General features: G+C 39.1%; 2 protein-coding genes across 3 annotated transcripts in view; one reads left to right on the top strand and one right to left on the bottom strand.

Annotated features, from left to right (window-relative positions):
- The window catches only part of LOC110990334 (echinoderm microtubule-associated protein-like 6), a 40,626-nt gene extending 31,568 nt beyond the window's left edge, over positions 1-9,058 (bottom strand). For both annotated transcript variants that reach the window (XM_022255275.2, XM_022255276.2), the window contains exons 1-2: positions 8,862-9,058; positions 142-301 (exon numbers count right to left, since the gene is read on the bottom strand). In XM_022255275.2, the coding sequence (XP_022110967.1) occupies positions 142-301; positions 8,862-9,058 (357 nt within the window). The remainder of the gene's footprint in view (positions 1-141; positions 302-8,861) is intronic.
- Positions 9,059-9,124: 66 nt separating this feature from the next.
- LOC110990335 (uncharacterized) lies at positions 9,125-18,176 on the top strand. The gene is made up of 2 exons (XM_022255277.2): positions 9,125-9,263; positions 11,237-18,176. The coding sequence occupies exons 1-2, from the start codon at positions 9,239-9,241 to the stop codon at positions 12,838-12,840; spliced, it is 1,629 nt and encodes a 542-aa protein (XP_022110969.1). The 5' UTR covers positions 9,125-9,238; the 3' UTR covers positions 12,841-18,176.
- The last annotated feature ends 1,116 nt before the right edge of the window (positions 18,177-19,292 follow it).

The following is a 19,292-nucleotide window of genomic DNA, read 5'->3' as shown; positions in this document are numbered from 1 at the left end:
GAAAGTATTTGTATGAACAGTTGTTAATACAAATACTTTCAGTTGTTAAAACAGGTTGTTCAAACTGGTCTCGTGCAAGTCATCTCAGATTGTTTTGGTATGCAACCGTACAGGTACCAAACCTACAGTGACAGTACATACCGATCCATCCTTGCTGAACCCAAGCACTGCAATTCCGTGCGTATGAGCATCCTTGAGTATGGAGACAGTCTCCACATTGTAGGAATCCCATACACAGATGTAGGGTTCCTTGCCAACTTGACCGGTGGCTACCAGTGTCTTCTCAGGGTGCAGAGCAAGACTGAGAAAGAGAAATAAGTGATATAAGATTACTCATTGGATCTGTGTAAGAACTCCCCAAAAGTGAGGTCACCAATTTGATTCCACATTTGAAAGTCAATTCAAGTGCTTAGTTACAATGTACATGTACAAGTATGTGTACATGACTTTACAGTGTTGAAAACATGACAGGATTAAAGTTCTTAGTTTTGAAACCAGAGGGCAAGAGACACATACCCAATGACCAGTTATCTTACACCTTGTACGGTAAGTACGTGTACATTAACAACGTGATTGTGGTGGTTTCTTCATTACATTATGGGGAAAAGACACAGGAGGATCTCATAAATGTATGTGAAAGCAAATGCATGTACATGTGCATATACACATGTACCAACACCTGTAATATTATGAAACAAGGACATACAGGGGAAAGCCTAATTGATCTGAAATCATCACAATAAACATTTCTCTTCAAATGAAATTAATTAACATGGATCCTAAACAACAGAGATATCTTACTCTGGGCCTGAATAGCATGTGTACATGTCCATGTATATTTCTACACACAAAAACTAAACACATTTCCACTGTTGAAATTGAACTTTTAGGTTTTCAACATCAAGAGTTACTGCAGCCGACAATTCTTGGTTAACCAAGAGGCATCTTTCAGACACGTGCTCATGTCATGCATGTACACCATTCTGATTTGAAGCACATGTACTGTACATGTACAGAATTTTCAATTCACAGTAAGTTTGGACACCTTGCAGGCTTTCAAATCTAGAATACACGTCAGTCCCTGGCCTTTCTCTCAATGCCACACCCCCAAGCCCTCAAATCCATGCTGATACATTACATGTAAGTACTAGAAGCATGCCAAGTCACAGTTTGAGGTTGTGAGGGGACCAACTCAAAATGATGAATACAAATGTGCATCACCCAACTACGAGCTATTTGCACAATACTGCCTTTTCAAAAATACAGCCAGTCTTAAGTGTTTGTACATGTAGTCTGCTGCAGCTTGCATACAAATTTCAAGCCTTAAAACTACTTCAAGATCACATGTATAGTATGACTATCTCTTGAAAATTACCCATGCACATATACATAATAAATAGCATATTAATTATGTACATGTACTAATAAATAGCAAATTAAATTGCTAGATTGCTCTCAAAGGTACCGGTGCGGTAATTTTACATGATCCTTGGTACATGTACGTACACATGTACAGTACCTATAATATACAGCTCCAGATGATGTTAAAAATGTGGCCAAGGTTTGAGAAAATGGCCCCAATTCCAATGGCCAATAGTTACGCATGTATTGGTTGGTGAATTAGTTTGGTTGGGGGTTAACATTTGAGCTTAGAAATACCTTGTTTGGGAATTATTCCAAACTGAGCTGGTAATGAGACATCTCCACCAATATGTGTACCGGTATGCTATAGGTGAATTGGCCAGATATAAATGGACGTTTCCATAGTACATTAAAAAGGTGTTACTGACTGCAGACTACAATAAACATACACATACACGAAACACACCGGTAATTTGAGATTGCTTCTTAAGTGATTTCCTTGAATACCTTAATTTACATGTAGAACTTCCATGGGCAGGTGTGTACAGTCTACAAGTGTACATGTATGTATGTGTATGTAAGTTTGATTTAAGTCCCAACCACAGGAAGGTGAAAGATCCAGACATGTACATCTACATGTACCTCAAACTAATGGCACATGTTTATAGTCCAGGGACTTTAATTTTGTATGTACCATGCATACAGACATGTACATGTACACATGTACAATGTACCCCGTACATGCATACACTGGTACCTTGTTACACGTGCATGTACGTACATGTACATGTATGCCCAAGTACAGTACAATATACATGTACGTGCACAGCTTCGTGTACTTACAGGCAGTGATTAATGTGGTCATTATGGAATCAAATTGTATACGTGTAGCATGTGAACCAAGAGATGCATGCACATGTATACATGTGTGTGTGGCTAAGCAGACTTGCTTCAAGACATGTTGTACAAACAATTTATAATTGTATATGTATATGTATGTGTACACCTTTGGATGCGACAATGTGAAAATGCTATAGACCTGTTCAAAATACCACCAATATCTTGCCCATCAGTAGCTGCAAGCACACATGTGCGTACATGTACGTGTACAAGCTGTCCTACCGATGAGCATAAGAACAGGAAATGGGACAGGAATATCAAAGGTCGCTGGCAAAACTCATCAGAGAGTTTGACGGGAGGCAGATATATCGGTGACTTCCTCCCCAGCCAAGAGAGAGAGGAGGGGATTGCTTTGACCTTTGAAGTTTCTAGAAAGCTGCCAAACTTCAGGTATAGGTGCTCACACCATAAATAAAAAATCACAGATTACATGTAAAATCCCACTCAGGGAAAGGCAAATTTAAAGAGCCAGCATGAACTTTCAATGTCGCGTGAAGTTAAAGTTGGGTAATATTGTCATGTTTTGGTTACAATCAATGCTGCAATGTGTCTGTACATGTGTGTATTGGTACACTGTACATGCATCTCAAGTCAACACATTCACAAATTATTTCTAATTTACTATCAAGGCAAAAGGCTCTTTTTATAGACACTACACAGTCAACGAACCTACATGTGCACATACATGTTTACACGCATGTACTTGCATACATGTGTATTACATCAATATATATTTCGCATGTATGCATGTTCAGTTTATGCTAATTTATGTACAAATATTTTCACATCAAGCTTCCTTTTCAGAAAACTACATGTACATTGTACATGTACGTACATGTACTTGGATTACAGATGACTATTTGTATCCTACTGCAAAATCAATAGTTACAAATAGGTAATTATCTATGTATGTATTTGTACATCAACCAGTAAACATGTACGTATGTGTACATTAAGTTAAATAAAACAAACTTCCATGTGATATTGCTAGATCCAAGATTACACTTACCGGTTTACACTCCTGACCGTTTTGAGCAACTATAAATGGTTACAGTTTTTCCCACAGTTGATATTTTTCCTCAAAAAGGGTAATTGGTAAAAGTCTCAGAAAAAAAATTTAAACATTAGATGACTACCATATGGCCTGAAAATGATGAGAACAAACAGCAGGTATGCACGCTTAATTCAAGATTCTTTTATATTATAGACATCAGATAATCATGCTTGAACAGGAATACGAAATGATGGTCCTTACTACATGTACCTGTTTACATGGTTTACATATGTGCAACCTTAAATGGTAACTCTTCAGACAATTCTGGTAGGATACCGCCAGAACCTTCCTGAATCCAACAAAACTCTCAGTCAACTCTTCAAGAGACCAATGACCCATTTACTGCACTACACGGACATTGTACATGGCAACTTTCCTCGGTCATCATGCCATTTAATGTGAAATAATAGTAGTCAGATGGCTAAGCACCTTAATACACGTACTGCAAAATACTCTAGGATTCCTAGAGGATTTTGCAGGATATGGGATGGTTAGGCTGACTAAAGCAAACGGTACCAGTGACCCAGGTACATGTACATGTGTAATGTACATGTACTTAGAGTACATGCACATCACAATGATACTGCAGGGCTCTTAGAATATTTTTTAGTACAATGCCACAGAATTAAAATTTCGCTTTCTTCTTTAATCTCATGATAAGGGATTTTAAAGGCCTTTTCCATTCATGTACATGAAACCAATTGCAGTGCATGTGTAACATGGAATCAACAAATCGATATCATTCCTTAATAAGTCCTGGAAATCCCAACAAACTTGCAAACAAAATCAAACTGAAACCTCTTCAGATTACCGTATATGTACGTGAATGCAAATCACTAGTGATGAAAACATCATGAACAATCTACACACACTACTAACATGGAACTGAAACTAACTGTACATACACAGATGTTGCATGCATGTCTGACTGAACGAGTCAAAGTACAGCTGGTTTTTTGTACTTTTTAAGACATGTAGTGTCAGACACGTAAGATGAACAAATGCCATCATTGCAAGAAAGCACATTCTTCTTCCAATATCAGAAGAACCCCCCCCAAAAAACCAAAAGAACACACACAAAAAACTTGAACAATCAAATAACAAAACACAAACTGCTCACACATATTTCATATAAACAGAATTTTCTTTTCATCACTAGATTGTCAATTTTCTAGGCATTACAATGTACTTTAGTTCTAACCAGATTTTGAAACATGGCAATGTACACACGGGTTACAGGTACATGTACATCTCAGCAACACTGTAATTGCAGGGTGTGCTAACTCCTAAGTAAGTTTAGAAGATATTCCTCCAGAGATGTTTGTTTGCTTTCTAAAGCTTGCCATCAAATGAATCTTTTGGTGAAATCAGTCTCAAGAAAGCAGTGTCATAGTGTCTTCTGCACGATTACAGTTGAAGATGACAACATGAACACCTGTGACTCCTCAGCTTGAGCCCAGCTGTTGTGACTACGGCTACACCTGTACATTTGAGTTCACTACACATGCACATGTAAGTCATGCAACCTTAAGCCAACTCACAAGCTACATGTAAATGTATTGAAATGAACTGTGCCCAAAGCAGTCTTGACATTGTTCCTCCTATTAGATGTGACGAGACTTGTGATCCACCCGACTACAACCCTGGTTGTAACAATCCCTGGGGTCGTGGGGATGGTCCAAATCTTAAAACTGGGGCAATTTCAATTGCGGCATTGTAATCCATTTTGTAAATGTGGCAGGTAGCATGACTCAATCGTGTCAACTACAATTCAGACAGTGTGGTTGCGAAAGACTGGAAAAAATGTAAACATGTACATTGTACATGTATATGTATGTAACATGTACCGGTATATATGTGTAATAAGTTTCTTTCTGAATGAAACTTTTAACAATTTCACATTTCCTCCATTCAATCCTGAAAAAGGGAATTGGTGCACTCCTTTCCAGGTCATAAGGGGAGAGCAACATTATTCCTGATTTGCCATTATTTGTGAAGTCCATAGCAGCTTCATTTAATCATTTTAACAGGGTAGATAAAAGGTAAGGAACTTCCATACAATAAAAGATGGCATCTGGCTTTATTCCAAATTCCAAAGCAGATGCTACAGACACATTTGTTGGAATTTTTGGGGCTTGTGGTAATTTCTCACAACTGTCTTTTTGAAAGTCCAAATAAACATGTACCTGAAAACACTGTCCTTAGTGTCAAAGAAATCCAACATTGCCGTGTGAGAAAATGGCATAACATGAGCACCTTGCCACAAAATGGCTCCCAACAGGATCCTCAAGGAAAGAGCTACATGTATAAAATGTACATGTAGCTTTAGCCAAAACCCACATGGAGAATAAGATGAAAAAAAAACTCATTTAAAAAGGGTTAAACAGGAAAAGATAGAAAGAAAGGGGGAGAATTACCGGTAGCTGTGGCCTAATGACACATATACATTTGTACATACCAGTATGTACATTTATGGAGATACCGGTACAGATTCATGTATACTGTCATTGTACATTGTACAGATACATGTATGTACATAAAAATGTACATGTACAGTATCGGTATGTAACTATTGAAGTTCTTGGAAGATTTCAAAGAATAAAAACATAGATTAGATACAAAACACATAAAAGTACATACATGTATATGTACATCTGCAGCAGTATTTGTACATGTATTTCTGGAAATACATGTATTTGCTCAACATGTATATACATGTATGTGCACTCACAACTCCTGGACATTTTTGCTAAAATCCTCCCTGAAAGTCCCTTCGAATGCACCATTGAGCACTGTCCAGGAAACAGATGGCAAATTCTGTGTTTAGCTACATGTACATGTATCATGTTTCCTACCAAAGTTTCATCACACTCCATTTGAAGGGACAGTGGATAGGCTTTGATGTTCATACATATACATGTACATGCTTATCCTGAAAACATCAGAGCAGATTTCAAAATATCTGGAGCAATTAGAGTTAAAAAGTTGGATCAGTAGAGACTGCTAGCACACAGCGGTCCCCTAACATGCACATGTATGGGTACACTACATGTGATTGAAGTATGACTCACAGTAGAACAATCACACGAGTATACATGTGCACATGATGTTAGATGAAAGTACAGGTAAATGTACTTCGTACACATGTGTAATTGGTAAAGCCAGATTTTTGCATCTGTTGAATTTGAGCGTGACATGAACATGTACATGTGTGGAAGGTTTTCAAGGAAAAAACACAGTGAATGCATTTCAAAAAATGAAGGCCCTAAACTATGGAATTCACTAGATCTCTTGTTAAAAAATATTTACAGTCTATCCTTATTCAAACACAAATATAAAAACCAAGCTACTGAATAATTACCTGTAAATTAATGATTCAATAGCCCTAACATTCCTAAATCCTCCAACATATATGCTAGGGGGTTACGGTTGACAGGTTTTACTGGTTATGTTTTGTCCGTTGTAATTTCTGTTATGTTTGTGAAAGCACGTATAAGCACGTGTTTGTAATATTACTTAATTTATGGGGAGCCACTTCAAGACAAGCTCTGCTTTTTATAGGCCCCATCCACTTTATTGCAGTAAATCTGTGATATTTACTGTATTGTTATGTGGAAAAATAAACAAGAAGCGATGACGATATTGATGATGAACCAACCCTGAAACCAGTACCTATTACATGTACCGGTACATGCATTTTATACATGAATGTACAATGTACATGTACGTACATGTGGTTTGAAATTCCTTGAGCATACTGATACATGCCACTGGTTTCCTGTATGTCCAGTGAAATATTTTGGAATCTAGAAGGTGAAAAGAGTGTTACAAGAAGGGACAAGTTTCAACAGCAACTAGGGAACAAAACCAGTAACTGTACTGAAACTTGACACTGTACAAGTTAATCCTTCTGGGCTTGGCATTTTAATCCAAACTTCTCAAAGAAATCTTGTACAATTCTGCTATGATCAAATGCAACTTCCTTGACAAGTACACGTACCGGTTCATTCAATGTCTCGTTGTTCATACAATGATACTGGAGAGCGATGGAAGTTTTGATACATGTATTTGGGGGAAAGTGAAAACTTTCAAGTTTTGTATATTTACTGCCGTACTTAAATTTGTGTTCTTCCCAAATCGACATGTATGTTGGGCACGATCAGTCAATCTACGTGTATGCGATTGCTTGATCTTTGTGCAATCTATTGATCTCACTGTGCATTTTGAGAATGATTCTACCGTCACCGATTTGGTTTTCTTTCCGACAGAATGTTGCGGCGTGACTTTACGTCAGAGGTTGGGTACGAAGTCTATGAGGAGTCACAAAATTTTTCAAAGTATTTCTCAACAAGTTCAAGCAATTGGAAGTATCTCTCAACCACAATGACTGACCTATAGTGAGATAACAGACGATGAAAAAAGTGAAAGCAGAATACAACATTCTCTTTAAAGCAATGTTGTGGAAGACTTTAGAGACAGGGAAGTACATGTACATGTAAGGCCAAAGGCTTTAATCTGCAACATGATACCCCAATCGTATTGATAGACCAATCACACCTAACAATTTTATTACCATGATTACAGTTGACACAGGGAAAGAGAGAAAAAAAAATTTAATTTGAAAGGTAGCAGTGAAGTAGTCCAAGTAAATAGAATTCTGCAAATCATCTTTTGTAACATTTGTTTGGACATGGTCGGACAACCATTCCAAATAACAAAGATGTGGAATTATAAACACTCGAACAACATGCAGATCTGGCAGTCATGGCAGTGGTGTGAGGTACTAACAGTAACATGGCTGAGGCCAATTTTAAAAAAAGGACACAGGTCTCATTATTTTTCATTATGATTGGGACATGCATAAATGAGCGAGGGCGCTGTTTACTTGGGAACTCATTCTCTTGAATAGGAAATTGTGATTTTTCCGATTTCAAAATTTTGGAAATTTCAAGCGACGCCAGCATTTAATTCATTGAAATAAGGCACAAATAAGAACAAACATTTTATGGAAATGTGAATTTTTAAGCTTTTCAGTCAAAATCCACTCTCATTTTTGTGTAAAAAAAAATCACATTTGGTCCTGTTTGCTCTGCATTACACACGTACACAAAACATCTCAATGCATCTCAAAATACATGTATCCCTCTTTTAAATCAGTACTTCTTTGCTTTGCAGAGTATTTCTTTACTTTGCAGAGTCCGATGGAATCAAAACTTATCAAAATGTTTCTTATGAAATCCACTCCAAGATGATCACTTCAAAAGAAAGCAAAAAAAAAGTTCAAAAATTTATGAGCCTCCCTGGCATCATTGTAATTGTTCATGTTATTTTTCAAGTCTGCAATGCACATGATGCACAGACTGTGACAGACACGACTGATATTAGGCCTAATTAACCAGTGACCGTATCTCCAACATGTTCGTGTATTAATAACCACTGAGTATCCCACCCCACATGTGCTGAACGCACGGTTGTACACACCCCATGGGAAGTTCTCCATTCATGCGCTTTCATGCACGTACATGTACAGAACACGTAGGCCTACCTAACGATGTCATCGTCGTGCCCCAGGAAGAACTTCTGTGAGTGCTCCCTGACGTTGTACACTACACCGACGCCCGCAACAAAATACACCACATCTTTGGACGCCGTGTAATACAGGTTATTACGGCACTGATGGCCCCTGTATCCGTACACCCATTCCAGACGAAGTGCTGAACCAGGTGCTGTCTTGTCTACCATTTTGTACGGTCAGTTTGTAGGTTTATCGGGGAGCAAACATGACCTATGAGTGTAGGAAATTACCATGGGGCCAATTTTCTGGAAAGTCCCCGCGCCCAAGAACGTGACCCAAGCTGACCCCGTGCCAGCCAATAGGATTGTTCGTTATACATTGCAACTTCCCATCATCCCTCGCGCACGATGGCGACAGAAAATGAGCTCCCTGGTGAGTGGAAAATTTCGTGACAAATATGACGATTTTTCATATTTTCAGGGATTTGTGTTTTATCCTTTGATAAAATCTATTTGTAGAGAATGATATTGTGACGCTAAAGACGAAATTTTATTGCTGTAGGTGGTACCGTCTGTGTATGAATGCATTTTTTTGTGGTCCGGCAAAACATTTTTCAGTGTGGTGTGACGTTGCTGCACAGCGGGAGTTGTCCAATTTCCGGACAAATTGTTTAAATGTTGTTTTTCTTTTAATATAGAAATAAATTTGTAAAGAATAGAGTTTCAGGTAAGTGTTCCATACACAGAAATCACTAATTTTCCTTTACAGTGGTTTGTCAGCCGTCAAAAGGGATAACATGTCCTAAAAAGTCAAATTTAGCAGGGAAAGTAGGCCTACGCCTATTGAAGTTTTGAACATTGTTGAAAAATTCACTTGAAACACTTAATTTTTCAAGCCAGTCTTTTATAGTTTGTGCACAGGGTGTCAGTGAAGTCTGGATATGGAACTTTTTTAGGCCTAGGTCTACTACTTAATTCAGATCTATGCCCTAGCATGCCTAGCACTTTTGTGGTGATCATCCCAAGCAATGGAATTAGCCCCACTAGTGTGGCACGACAGCTTTTCTATTTCAAGACATGTAATAAACAGACTGAGCAATAAGATACTACATGTACCAATGGGCTCTTCCAAAACTTTAGCAGCAGTTTAGCTGTCTTGACATGGAAGAGCCGTCAAGACGATGAGGGGTCAAGTGACGTAATGTTCAACGACCTTATTTTAAAGATGGCGACTGTGAGAGTGAGCCCATTAGATTGACTGGATAAAGGCAAAAAGACTGGAAAATACCTCAATAACGTGAGTGAAATCATTCAATAAATGATTTTTAGAAAGCTGAAAGGTCAAGAATCATGTTCGTGTGCAAAAGAAATTGCGCCCACGATGATAAGTGGGTGCGCCGAAATGTTCAATACGCCGATATGAAATTGCACATACAGATGTGTGGCTAAGGATGTATCAGGAGTAAGAGTCCGTGCCACACTAGTGGGGCTAAATGGAATATGAATATGTTGGGGAAAAAACAGATTTCAACACTTTCAAGCGGGGTAGTCTAATGGAACGACACAACTCTCCATGACATCAGCAAAAACAAACTGCTACATTATGACAATCAGTGGTTTTTACCTTACTGTGACATCGGGCTGTGAAAGCTCCTACATGTAGATGAACACATTAAGTTGTATCCGCCGTTAGCCTGACAAGTGACATGTCTGCCAAGTCAGGGAAAAAATGGGAACTAAAAAAAAACGGGGCCAAGTAGTTGGTACTTAATTCAATTTTGTGAGGTTCAGTTGCGGGCTGGAACAGCACACACTTGCCATTCACTCAGAAATGTTTTAACGCCCATGACAGTATTGTCACCAGGTCCCTTATTTTGCCACTTACTGTGAAAACCAATCAGACTTGACAAAAACCTGGAGACTATACAGTCACAGATGTAGACTTTATTTTCGAGCGGACCATTCACAATAAGCATGTGGTGTCTGCACCAGCATGTTGATGACTGTTTCCTAAGAGGCGCAGCTAACTCAATGTGGATACAGCTACCAAACGTTTTTTATTTTGGCCCGTTTCTCTGAGTCTTTTTCTCCCTAGATTTAACATCCACCCCGTTGAAATGAGCCAAATATTGTGTGATTAATGTTCGGAAACAAAACAGTCACCTAAAAGTGGAACAGGCATTTGGGGCCTAACTCCTGGATAATCACTGCAGAACTACCATCTTTCAAAATGGAAAAGTACCTGTGTGTCACTTTTTCATCTTTTGTATTATTGGGTGCATTGTAGCTTGACGGTTTTGTGACATGCAGAGTGCCTGTCAGCCTCCTTGAAAGTGAAATCCTTAAAAATTGTCAGCTGTTGAAATAATTCTAATAAAATCTCTTGTTTTTGCTTCTTGTTTACAGGACAAGGTATTCCAAGGATAGTTTTTCCTATTATGGGCTATACGTCCACTGGACCAGCAACCATGAGTAACATCAGTAGCTCTGCGCCTAGCTTGTCCGGTGGCCACCCAGGTCAGTTGATTGCACAGTCTGTTCCCTCCCATGCTGGACCAATGATCTCCCCTGGGCCTTACGCTAACCAGACTGAGCCTGGGGTCTCACCAGGACACAGAGGGGCGCCTTTTGGACCGTTCACGGCCCCTGTCATGTCCCAGCCTTACCAGTATACAAGCATATCGGGCCTGTATGCAAATCCTTCTCAGCCCAACGTGTCTCCGTTTCAGCCAAATACATCTTCCGTGAAGCCGATCGCACTTGCACATCCACCTCCAGCCCATCAAGGTGCTAACTCATCTCAGACAAACGCAAGTTCATCACAGCAAGTACCAGTTACCAACACACCTCCTGTTAACACTTCCTTGCCGGGTAACAGTACCCATCCGCCATCCACTAACACTGTGTCCAGCTCCCACATGGGCACCAGCAGTCACAGTGGAAGAAACACACCAGGGGCATCCAGTAGCAGCGACCAACCAGAAAACAGTTGTCCCCAAAGCACATGCACAAGCACCCCTCCAGTGACCAGTGGCCCACCTTTTTCCAACTCCCTCTCCAGTAGTTCCACTGCCCCCTCTGTGTCTGGTGCTCACCCTAAGTCCAAGCCCAAGGCGGCAGGTACTTCCTCACTGCCATCTTCACTTCCATCCCTGGACGAATTCACAGTGACAAAGCCCACTAATGAAAGGCAGAATTTCACAAATGACGTCGCAAGGCAGCTCTTTGATGAAGAGTACAAGAAGTTCAGTGGGATTGGTGAGTTCAAGGCGTATGTCTCTGAACAGCAACGATGGCGCTGGGATATTCACAACAACGTGTCGACACTTGAGACACGCGTTAAGAACTTGATGTCAAACCCCAATAGTGGAGTGGCACAGAATGTCACCCGCTACAAGACAATCCCCACAAATGCAAAGAGTGAAGATGTCAAGCGGTGTGAAGCTACGGTGGTGACCATGGATGCAATGGTGAACAGAGTTGCTACATCTAGGACGGAGCTCTTGCACCGTAAGGGTAATTTGCTGTCCAAGAACGTCAATGCAGAACCCTGCAGTAACGAGTTCAAGTTTCTGGAAAACTGCTTCTCTCGGGTGGATCTCCTCTACACCACCCTCATCACCACGAGGGCCTGCGTCAACCAGACACTGGCCCACCTGCGGCAGAATTTCTCCCAGGAGTCGGCTGCAGCTGCCGAGGTCCGCAGGCTGAAACGCCGCCGAAAGGAAAACCTGCGTAAGAAGCGGAAGAGGAAGGAACAGACCCTGGAGAAGCGGGCGTGCGAGATTCTCCTGAAGATCACCCAGAATGGGGTCCTGGAGAGAGTTTGGAGCAACCCAGAAGGCCAGAGAGTCTCGGCAAATGAATTGTTGCACAACCAGCTCGACGCGCTCAAATCTGTCAATGACGTGGAGGCTCTACAGCTGATTATATCCAGGGGATACTTGGATCCCTCTGCTGTTGATGTTGTGTCAAGGAAGATGATTTTGCTACAGAATGGTGTCAAATAATTCCCAGCACTCTCAAGATGATGTGCTGTACATCCATATTCCACCTCATTTTCTAGAGCATAGGTACTGTACATGAACTCGTACATGTATTGTGGTCTACATGAAACTCCACTTCAGGTTGAGTTATTTGTCTAAAATGATGAAAGGTATTCTGATTTAAATCTTCAACTATGACACAAGTACACAATTTTTTCATACATGTATGTATACTTTGGAAATTTTCATCCAAACTTTCTACACGTGACAGACACAAATTTCAAGAGAGATTCATTTTACTAAGGAAGTGGACTCGTCACATGCTTTTGCGTTGGTTGTAAGATCCTGAAGCTGAACTTTTTTTGGGGGGGAGAGGGGCTTAGTAACAAGTGTATTCAATAGTTGGAATTTGAAAAGAAAATATAATGAAATTCTTGCCATCTTTGAATTGTGTGCGGTGCATTCAGCAAATGTTTTTAGCAAAGCCTCATTCAATTTATGCTCAAAACATTTATGTAGCTTTCAAAGCGTACTTGCAGGTGTTTGGATTCAGTTGAACATATACAGGGTTAGGGCTGTACTTTGAAAGCTGCGTGAATTGTACACAAGCACCGGCTATTGTGTTATTTACTGTAGATGTACTTTCTGCATTTTTCTATGCCACAATACAGGTGTGTTTGCTTATACCATCTTGACAATGCGTAGTGTTTTCTGAAAGCCTGCAAGTCGAGAAAAGTCAAACCCACTTCTCTTCAATTCTGTGATACTTGTGTATCCAGAAACTGGAAACGAGCAGAGAAATCTGGTTTAGGGTTTTAGGGAAAGTAGTGATCGACGAAATATAATTTCAAATGCCCTGGCTAGCTCTTCATTTAGGGGGCAATTACCTTTGGAAATTCTGGCAGGACTTAAATAGGGCATTCCCAGTCCCCATGAAGACTTTGTCCCCATAATAACTTTTATCAACAGGTGTGTAATCCCCATGTCTACATGTAGGGAACATACACATGTATGCCTGTACTGATGTGTGGGGTGATTGGTTTCCAATAATTTATACAATCTACGCAAAGAAGGGCAGCCTTCCTTCCCTCTGACATAAGTTGGCTATTAACAGAAATAACATGATCAAGTAATTTGTAAATGAACTAGTTAAATAGTTCATAGAAGGGGGAGCAAAAAAGGTAGAATTGCTTATGTATATATATGTACATGTTATACAAATGATGAGGTACGTGAGTCATTACTAGGTAACATGTATTTTTGTGTTGAAATTAAGTTGAATTTAAATTAACAATATTTACAGGGTGTGTATGGTTTTGCATGCTGAATTCGCAAATATATTATTTGCAAGAAGACCAGAAATAATTTTGATTAAAGGTGAAGTTTCCTCAAGATAATTTGGGAAGAAATATTGGAGGGATAAGTACATCATACCTCACACATTCATGCATTGGCCCACTTTATATAACTAGTTGTTATAGCTCCATGGCATCTAAAAGTACACCTGAACTCTTGGAATAAAACCTGCTTTTCAGCAAAAAAAACCACCTGTTCAAACTTGAAACACTTGGGATAACTGAGGACCTATGAATGTTCCTTTATAGCCGCATCACCCACATGCATGGACACTTCAGGAACAGTATAGTATTTCTGGCCGAGGAGACAGCTGATTTCAAGTGGATATATGCCTCGTTTTCCAAAGGAGTGCTCTAATAGAAGAGGAACATTCCAAGATGTTGAGATGCTCCCTTACAGTCATATGGTCCTACATGTACATGGCACCGCAGTTGCCAAGTGTGGGCTTGTGTGCCATATTTTAGCTCCATTCATTCATTGCACATGATGCCTTCAAGTACATGGAGGTGCAGACAGTTACATGTACTCAACATGCTGAGTTGCGTCTTTGCCTTTGGAGCACAGTGTATGTGAACTTATTGTGTTTTAAACATACCTAATATCATTTGCCCTCTGTCCATTGGCCATCCATCTATTCCGCACTGGTATTGTAGATTCACGACACATCAGCTCACCAGCTACTGTAGTTGCCTATTGTACATGTACCTCCAACTCTATGACCCATATACGAGGCATTTTGCCCCAAGTCTGACCATGTAACAATAGTCTTGATTAGAAGTGAATCCTTTTGACAGTCGCCCATGGTTTCTATTAGCAGAGAGGATTTCTTAGGATTCATTTTGACTGGTAACATAGTTGTGTTAAGCATAACTCCAGGAAAAAAAATATACCAAGTTCTGGACACAGAACTTCCCTTTTAAGCTTTGGGATTGAAACGCAATACCAAAATGTAAATAGTGCAGAATGACAGCAGTATTCCAGGCAGTGTCTGTGAGTGGTTTAGTTTATTAGCGAAAAACTTTACATTTATATTAATTGTGAGCTTATTTAACACATTAAATACATAGTGTAATGTAAATACATTTATTGCTTTTTAGTTTTGTTTTTATTTTTTCGGATCATGAAATTTAATATCAGTCTATTAGTGTCACAATCCAAACCACAAACTTAAACCCAATGATGTAAGGGCTCTTCAACTCTGGAATTTCAAAGCTGAAATAACATCTTTTTGAGGTTATTCTTTTTTCTTTTCATTGCTCCCTCGGAGTTTTAAAACTTGCTTCAATTGATAAGGTTCCTTGAAGGTGCAGTTGACAGCTGGTCTTCATACTTGTACTTAAATTATCTGGAGTTAGACATACATGTACACGTACGTACATATAGAAATGCTGATCTTTTTTTTCTGGTGTATTACTCAGATTTAGTCTTATTTGAGACACAGTTTTATTTAATATTAAAAAAAATGAACATATAAATGTACTGTGAAATTGGTTTTGATGCTGTTTTTTTCATAAGTGAACGTCAACACTCGGATGCATTCTAAGTCCCCTTTGATCAGCTTTCAGGATGTTTTACTAAAAAGGAATTGTGTGTTTTGTGATGAACATGTGCATGTAGTAGTGGTGTTATGGAATATTCAGAATACTGCCACACCCATGTCTATTTTGGCAATATTTTCAGACATGCACTTTAAACTTTGTAAAGTGAAACATAAATTACCCTGAAGTCTTGGTCAAGCCCATGGCATTACATGTGCCTCCAGATCTTTAATATTAGAAACCATGTCAGTTTTGATATTAGTTGCTTTAACCATCCGAAAACACTGCAGTCATTTCTTGTAACAGCCCAATGAGTCAGGATAATGTATTTATTCGTAGAATTGTTGAAATGATTGTTTTTGCAATTTGCATGGTCTTTGTAACTTTGCCTGTCAAGGAAGTGGATTTTGTTACATTAGGATTTTCAGAATCGATACATTTTCCCCAATATCCAAACATGTTATTACTACATGTATTTGGTTTAATGCTAGCTACATATGTTCACAGGAAATGTCTCTTAATTTTTTGATATAGATATAAACAAAGTAACTAACTAGACTAAAGAAGTGCTTTGTATGTTAAATTTAGAATATTCTAGTTTGTAAAGTCAGGAGAACTGTGATTCAGTATTCTAACAAATGTTCTGCATTTCTTTTACTGAGTTGTTCACCAAGTGTACATACCTGTATGTAGAACACCAACGTTGCCAGAACCTTTAGAGGTAACATTTAGCTATTATTTTTATCGTCTTTGGCTTCCCATACATGTATGAATAATTCATGCCACTGATTGTACATGTAGTTGTTCCAGATGTCTTGTGCTATTCACTGTTATGTACAGTATTCTGTCTGATTTTGTTGCTGTGAACACTGTAGAGATGGTCACGTTTCCTACTGTTTATTGAAAGTTGTTAATATGTACATTGATCAGTGTACACTGTCAGGTTTGGACACTTGTATAACATTTTCGTTTTTCTGTTTCCTTTTATCACCTGATTTTTCCCACCATGTTGTTTAACAATGCAGCACTTTTTGCATGGGTTTTACTTCTCTCGAATAGACTGGTGCTTCAGAGTTTGTTTTCTCCCATGTTACAATTGTACAGTGCACAAATATTGCTCCAATGTGTACATTCAATTTTTTATCCTTGTGGACTCGCAGATGTTTCATACATGTAAGCTTATATTTGGTGTACTTTTTTTTTAGGGCTGAAATGCTGTGACTTCAAAAATGGTTAGTGTCAATATGATCTGTCTTAATTTGCTGACAGATAAAGGGCACCGTACATTAATCTACTGGATCCATGGGGCTTTTCCAAATCTGGGCTTCGTCTCTGGATTCGCCTGATTTTTTTTCCTATTTTTTGACTTGGGAGTTTTTGGCTTAGTAAAGGCATGTCTTGCTCGAGGCACACGTAACTGTTTACTCTCAACAGATGGAGTGATGTCATTCAATTCAAACATTTCTGGCGTACACATTTGAGTGGTTTTTATGCCACAGGCAGAGCCCCCTAACAGACCAAGCCAAGATTTAGCAAACCCCTCAAAACAGAAGTGATTTGCGAGTTAAATTGGAATAAAATTTGGTGTTATCTGACTGCACATAAACATAACGATTTGAATTCCCCAGACGAAAAACACTGTTGCTATACCTTGTGATTTGGGGAGAGCTTTCGCATAGCGACCACCATCTCTGGAATGGACTGGTTCCTTTGTGCCCTTCTTATCCATTGAGAACAGTGTATTGTTGCAAGGTGTCTCTTATGTAAGCAAGCAAAAAGCTTGCCCCGAATCACGAGGTATAGCAACAGTGGTTTTACTAAGGAGAATTTAAGTTATGTTCACGTGAATTTAAAGAACTCAGTGTACCAGATGTGGGTCATAAGTTAACTTGCAAAAAGCTTATTACATATACATGTATACCTCATTTGCTGTCTAAACATGTTGTTACCTGTTTATTGTTATGATATATTTGAAGCTTTGGTCACTGTGTTGTCTGTAGTATAGATTTACAAGTCATATTCACTTTTGTTGATATGAAAGAGGCATTGGGAAAATGGCTGATTGGGATCTGGGTTCTTATCCACTGCCAAGAGTGCTGGTGGCTGCCAATCCCTTTGTTTACAAAATTCAGCGAAGGGGAAACACAAAGCATTGTGGGTAGCTTGCCTCCATGATATAGGTGCACTTACCGTAACTGCTGTGTTCATGCAGAAGTGCTTTCAAGTCACACACCAAAATCTGTTTACAAAATTTACATGCAGTTAGCATCATGTACATACATAAACAGGCCAGTGTACAAATAATCTTTAGACCTATGTTGTGATTTAGTGCATATTTTTGACACAGAATATGATTACGTTTTTCTTCTCGTATCAGCTTTTTGTGTTTGTGTTTTTAGTTGATGCAGGTTTATTTTACAAAATTCGAATAGATTAAATGTGATTCAAATTCACTAATGGAGTGTCCTTGTGAGAATGAATTGTACTCTATTGTTGGTTGTATTTCATTTATTTTGTAGAGTATCGTTTTTTTTAAAGTATCTTGCTCATCTTGTATAAGCCAGTTTTCGACTGGATATGCAAGTTTTGACTCCAGGGTAAATACAGAAAGTTACCACAAGGAGAGACTTAGTAAATTGTCATGTATCATGCAATTAGAAAGAACGCTTACAGTTTGGGGTTATAATAATGGAAATGCTGACTAAAGAGAAAAGTTTGACCCACTATTTCACTTGGGGATATTACTATTTGCCAGGGTGGATTAATATTTTGCCCAGCCGGATTTCTATTTGCCTGAGCAGCTTAATGGCAAAATTGTGAAACATAGGTGTAATCCACCTGAGCAAAGTACTTTTCCGCCCGGGTGAAAATATAATTCGCCCAGGCGAAATAATAATCCGCCAGGATGGAGTAGTAAGCTGCCTGAGCGAAAAAGTAATCTGTCCAGATGGACAAAATAGTAATCTGCCAATAATTAAAATTATTCAGCCAATATACTTTCTAGCCATGTCCCACACGGAGGCTGTATCTGAATGTTCAGTCTGTGCCTAGCAATCACTTGCATCTATAGGAAGTGGCAGATAATATTTTTCATATGGCACGTGTATTCACAGTTGTAGTCAGAGGCTGAGTTGTGTTCAGGAGCAGCTTGTGTGGGTCTGCCACTCATGTGACGGTCATCACTCATAGTGACATGCAACATGCCACGGTGGTGACCACGTATGTTACTCAAGATTAATGTGTGTTATGGAAAATTATGTTAAACTAACAAAACTTTCCATCGTCTGCAGCTCAGTCATCCATCTATTTTTGTTGGCCTTCAAAAATGAAAATCTCATGCCTTTTTCTGTGTGTTCGTGCAAAAACCTGACAAGGAAGTGGTGTGTGATCTTACTCTTAAGATGTGTTCTTTGGTCGTGTTCCCACCGTTCACTGAGCAAGAACAACACACCCGTGTCAAGAACAGGCCACCCAAACTTGACCAGAATATTTGGAAGTAGCCCATGAATGTAGCAAACATCCACGTCAAACGGACTTAGTGACTGTGTTCTAGTAGAAAGAAGGCAAAACTAGATATCACGA

The sequence above is a fragment of the Acanthaster planci genome, linkage group LG01 (genome assembly GCF_054643075.1).
Source record: "Acanthaster planci isolate LZ-2023a linkage group LG01, COTS_SCS, whole genome shotgun sequence".
Lineage (NCBI taxonomy): Eukaryota > Metazoa > Echinodermata > Asteroidea > Valvatida > Acanthasteridae > Acanthaster > Acanthaster planci.
Note: the sequence above shows the minus strand (reverse complement) of the source record. Positions and strands in the feature narration are given on the sequence as shown.

Coding starts and splice junctions, on each gene's coding strand:
- LOC110990335 (XM_022255277.2), top strand. CDS start 9,239: ATGGCGACAGAAAATGAGCTCCCTG. Junction 9,264..11,236: donor GACAGAAAATGAGCTCCCTG/GTGAGTGGAAAA, acceptor TCTTGTTTACAG/GACAAGGTATTCCAAGGATA.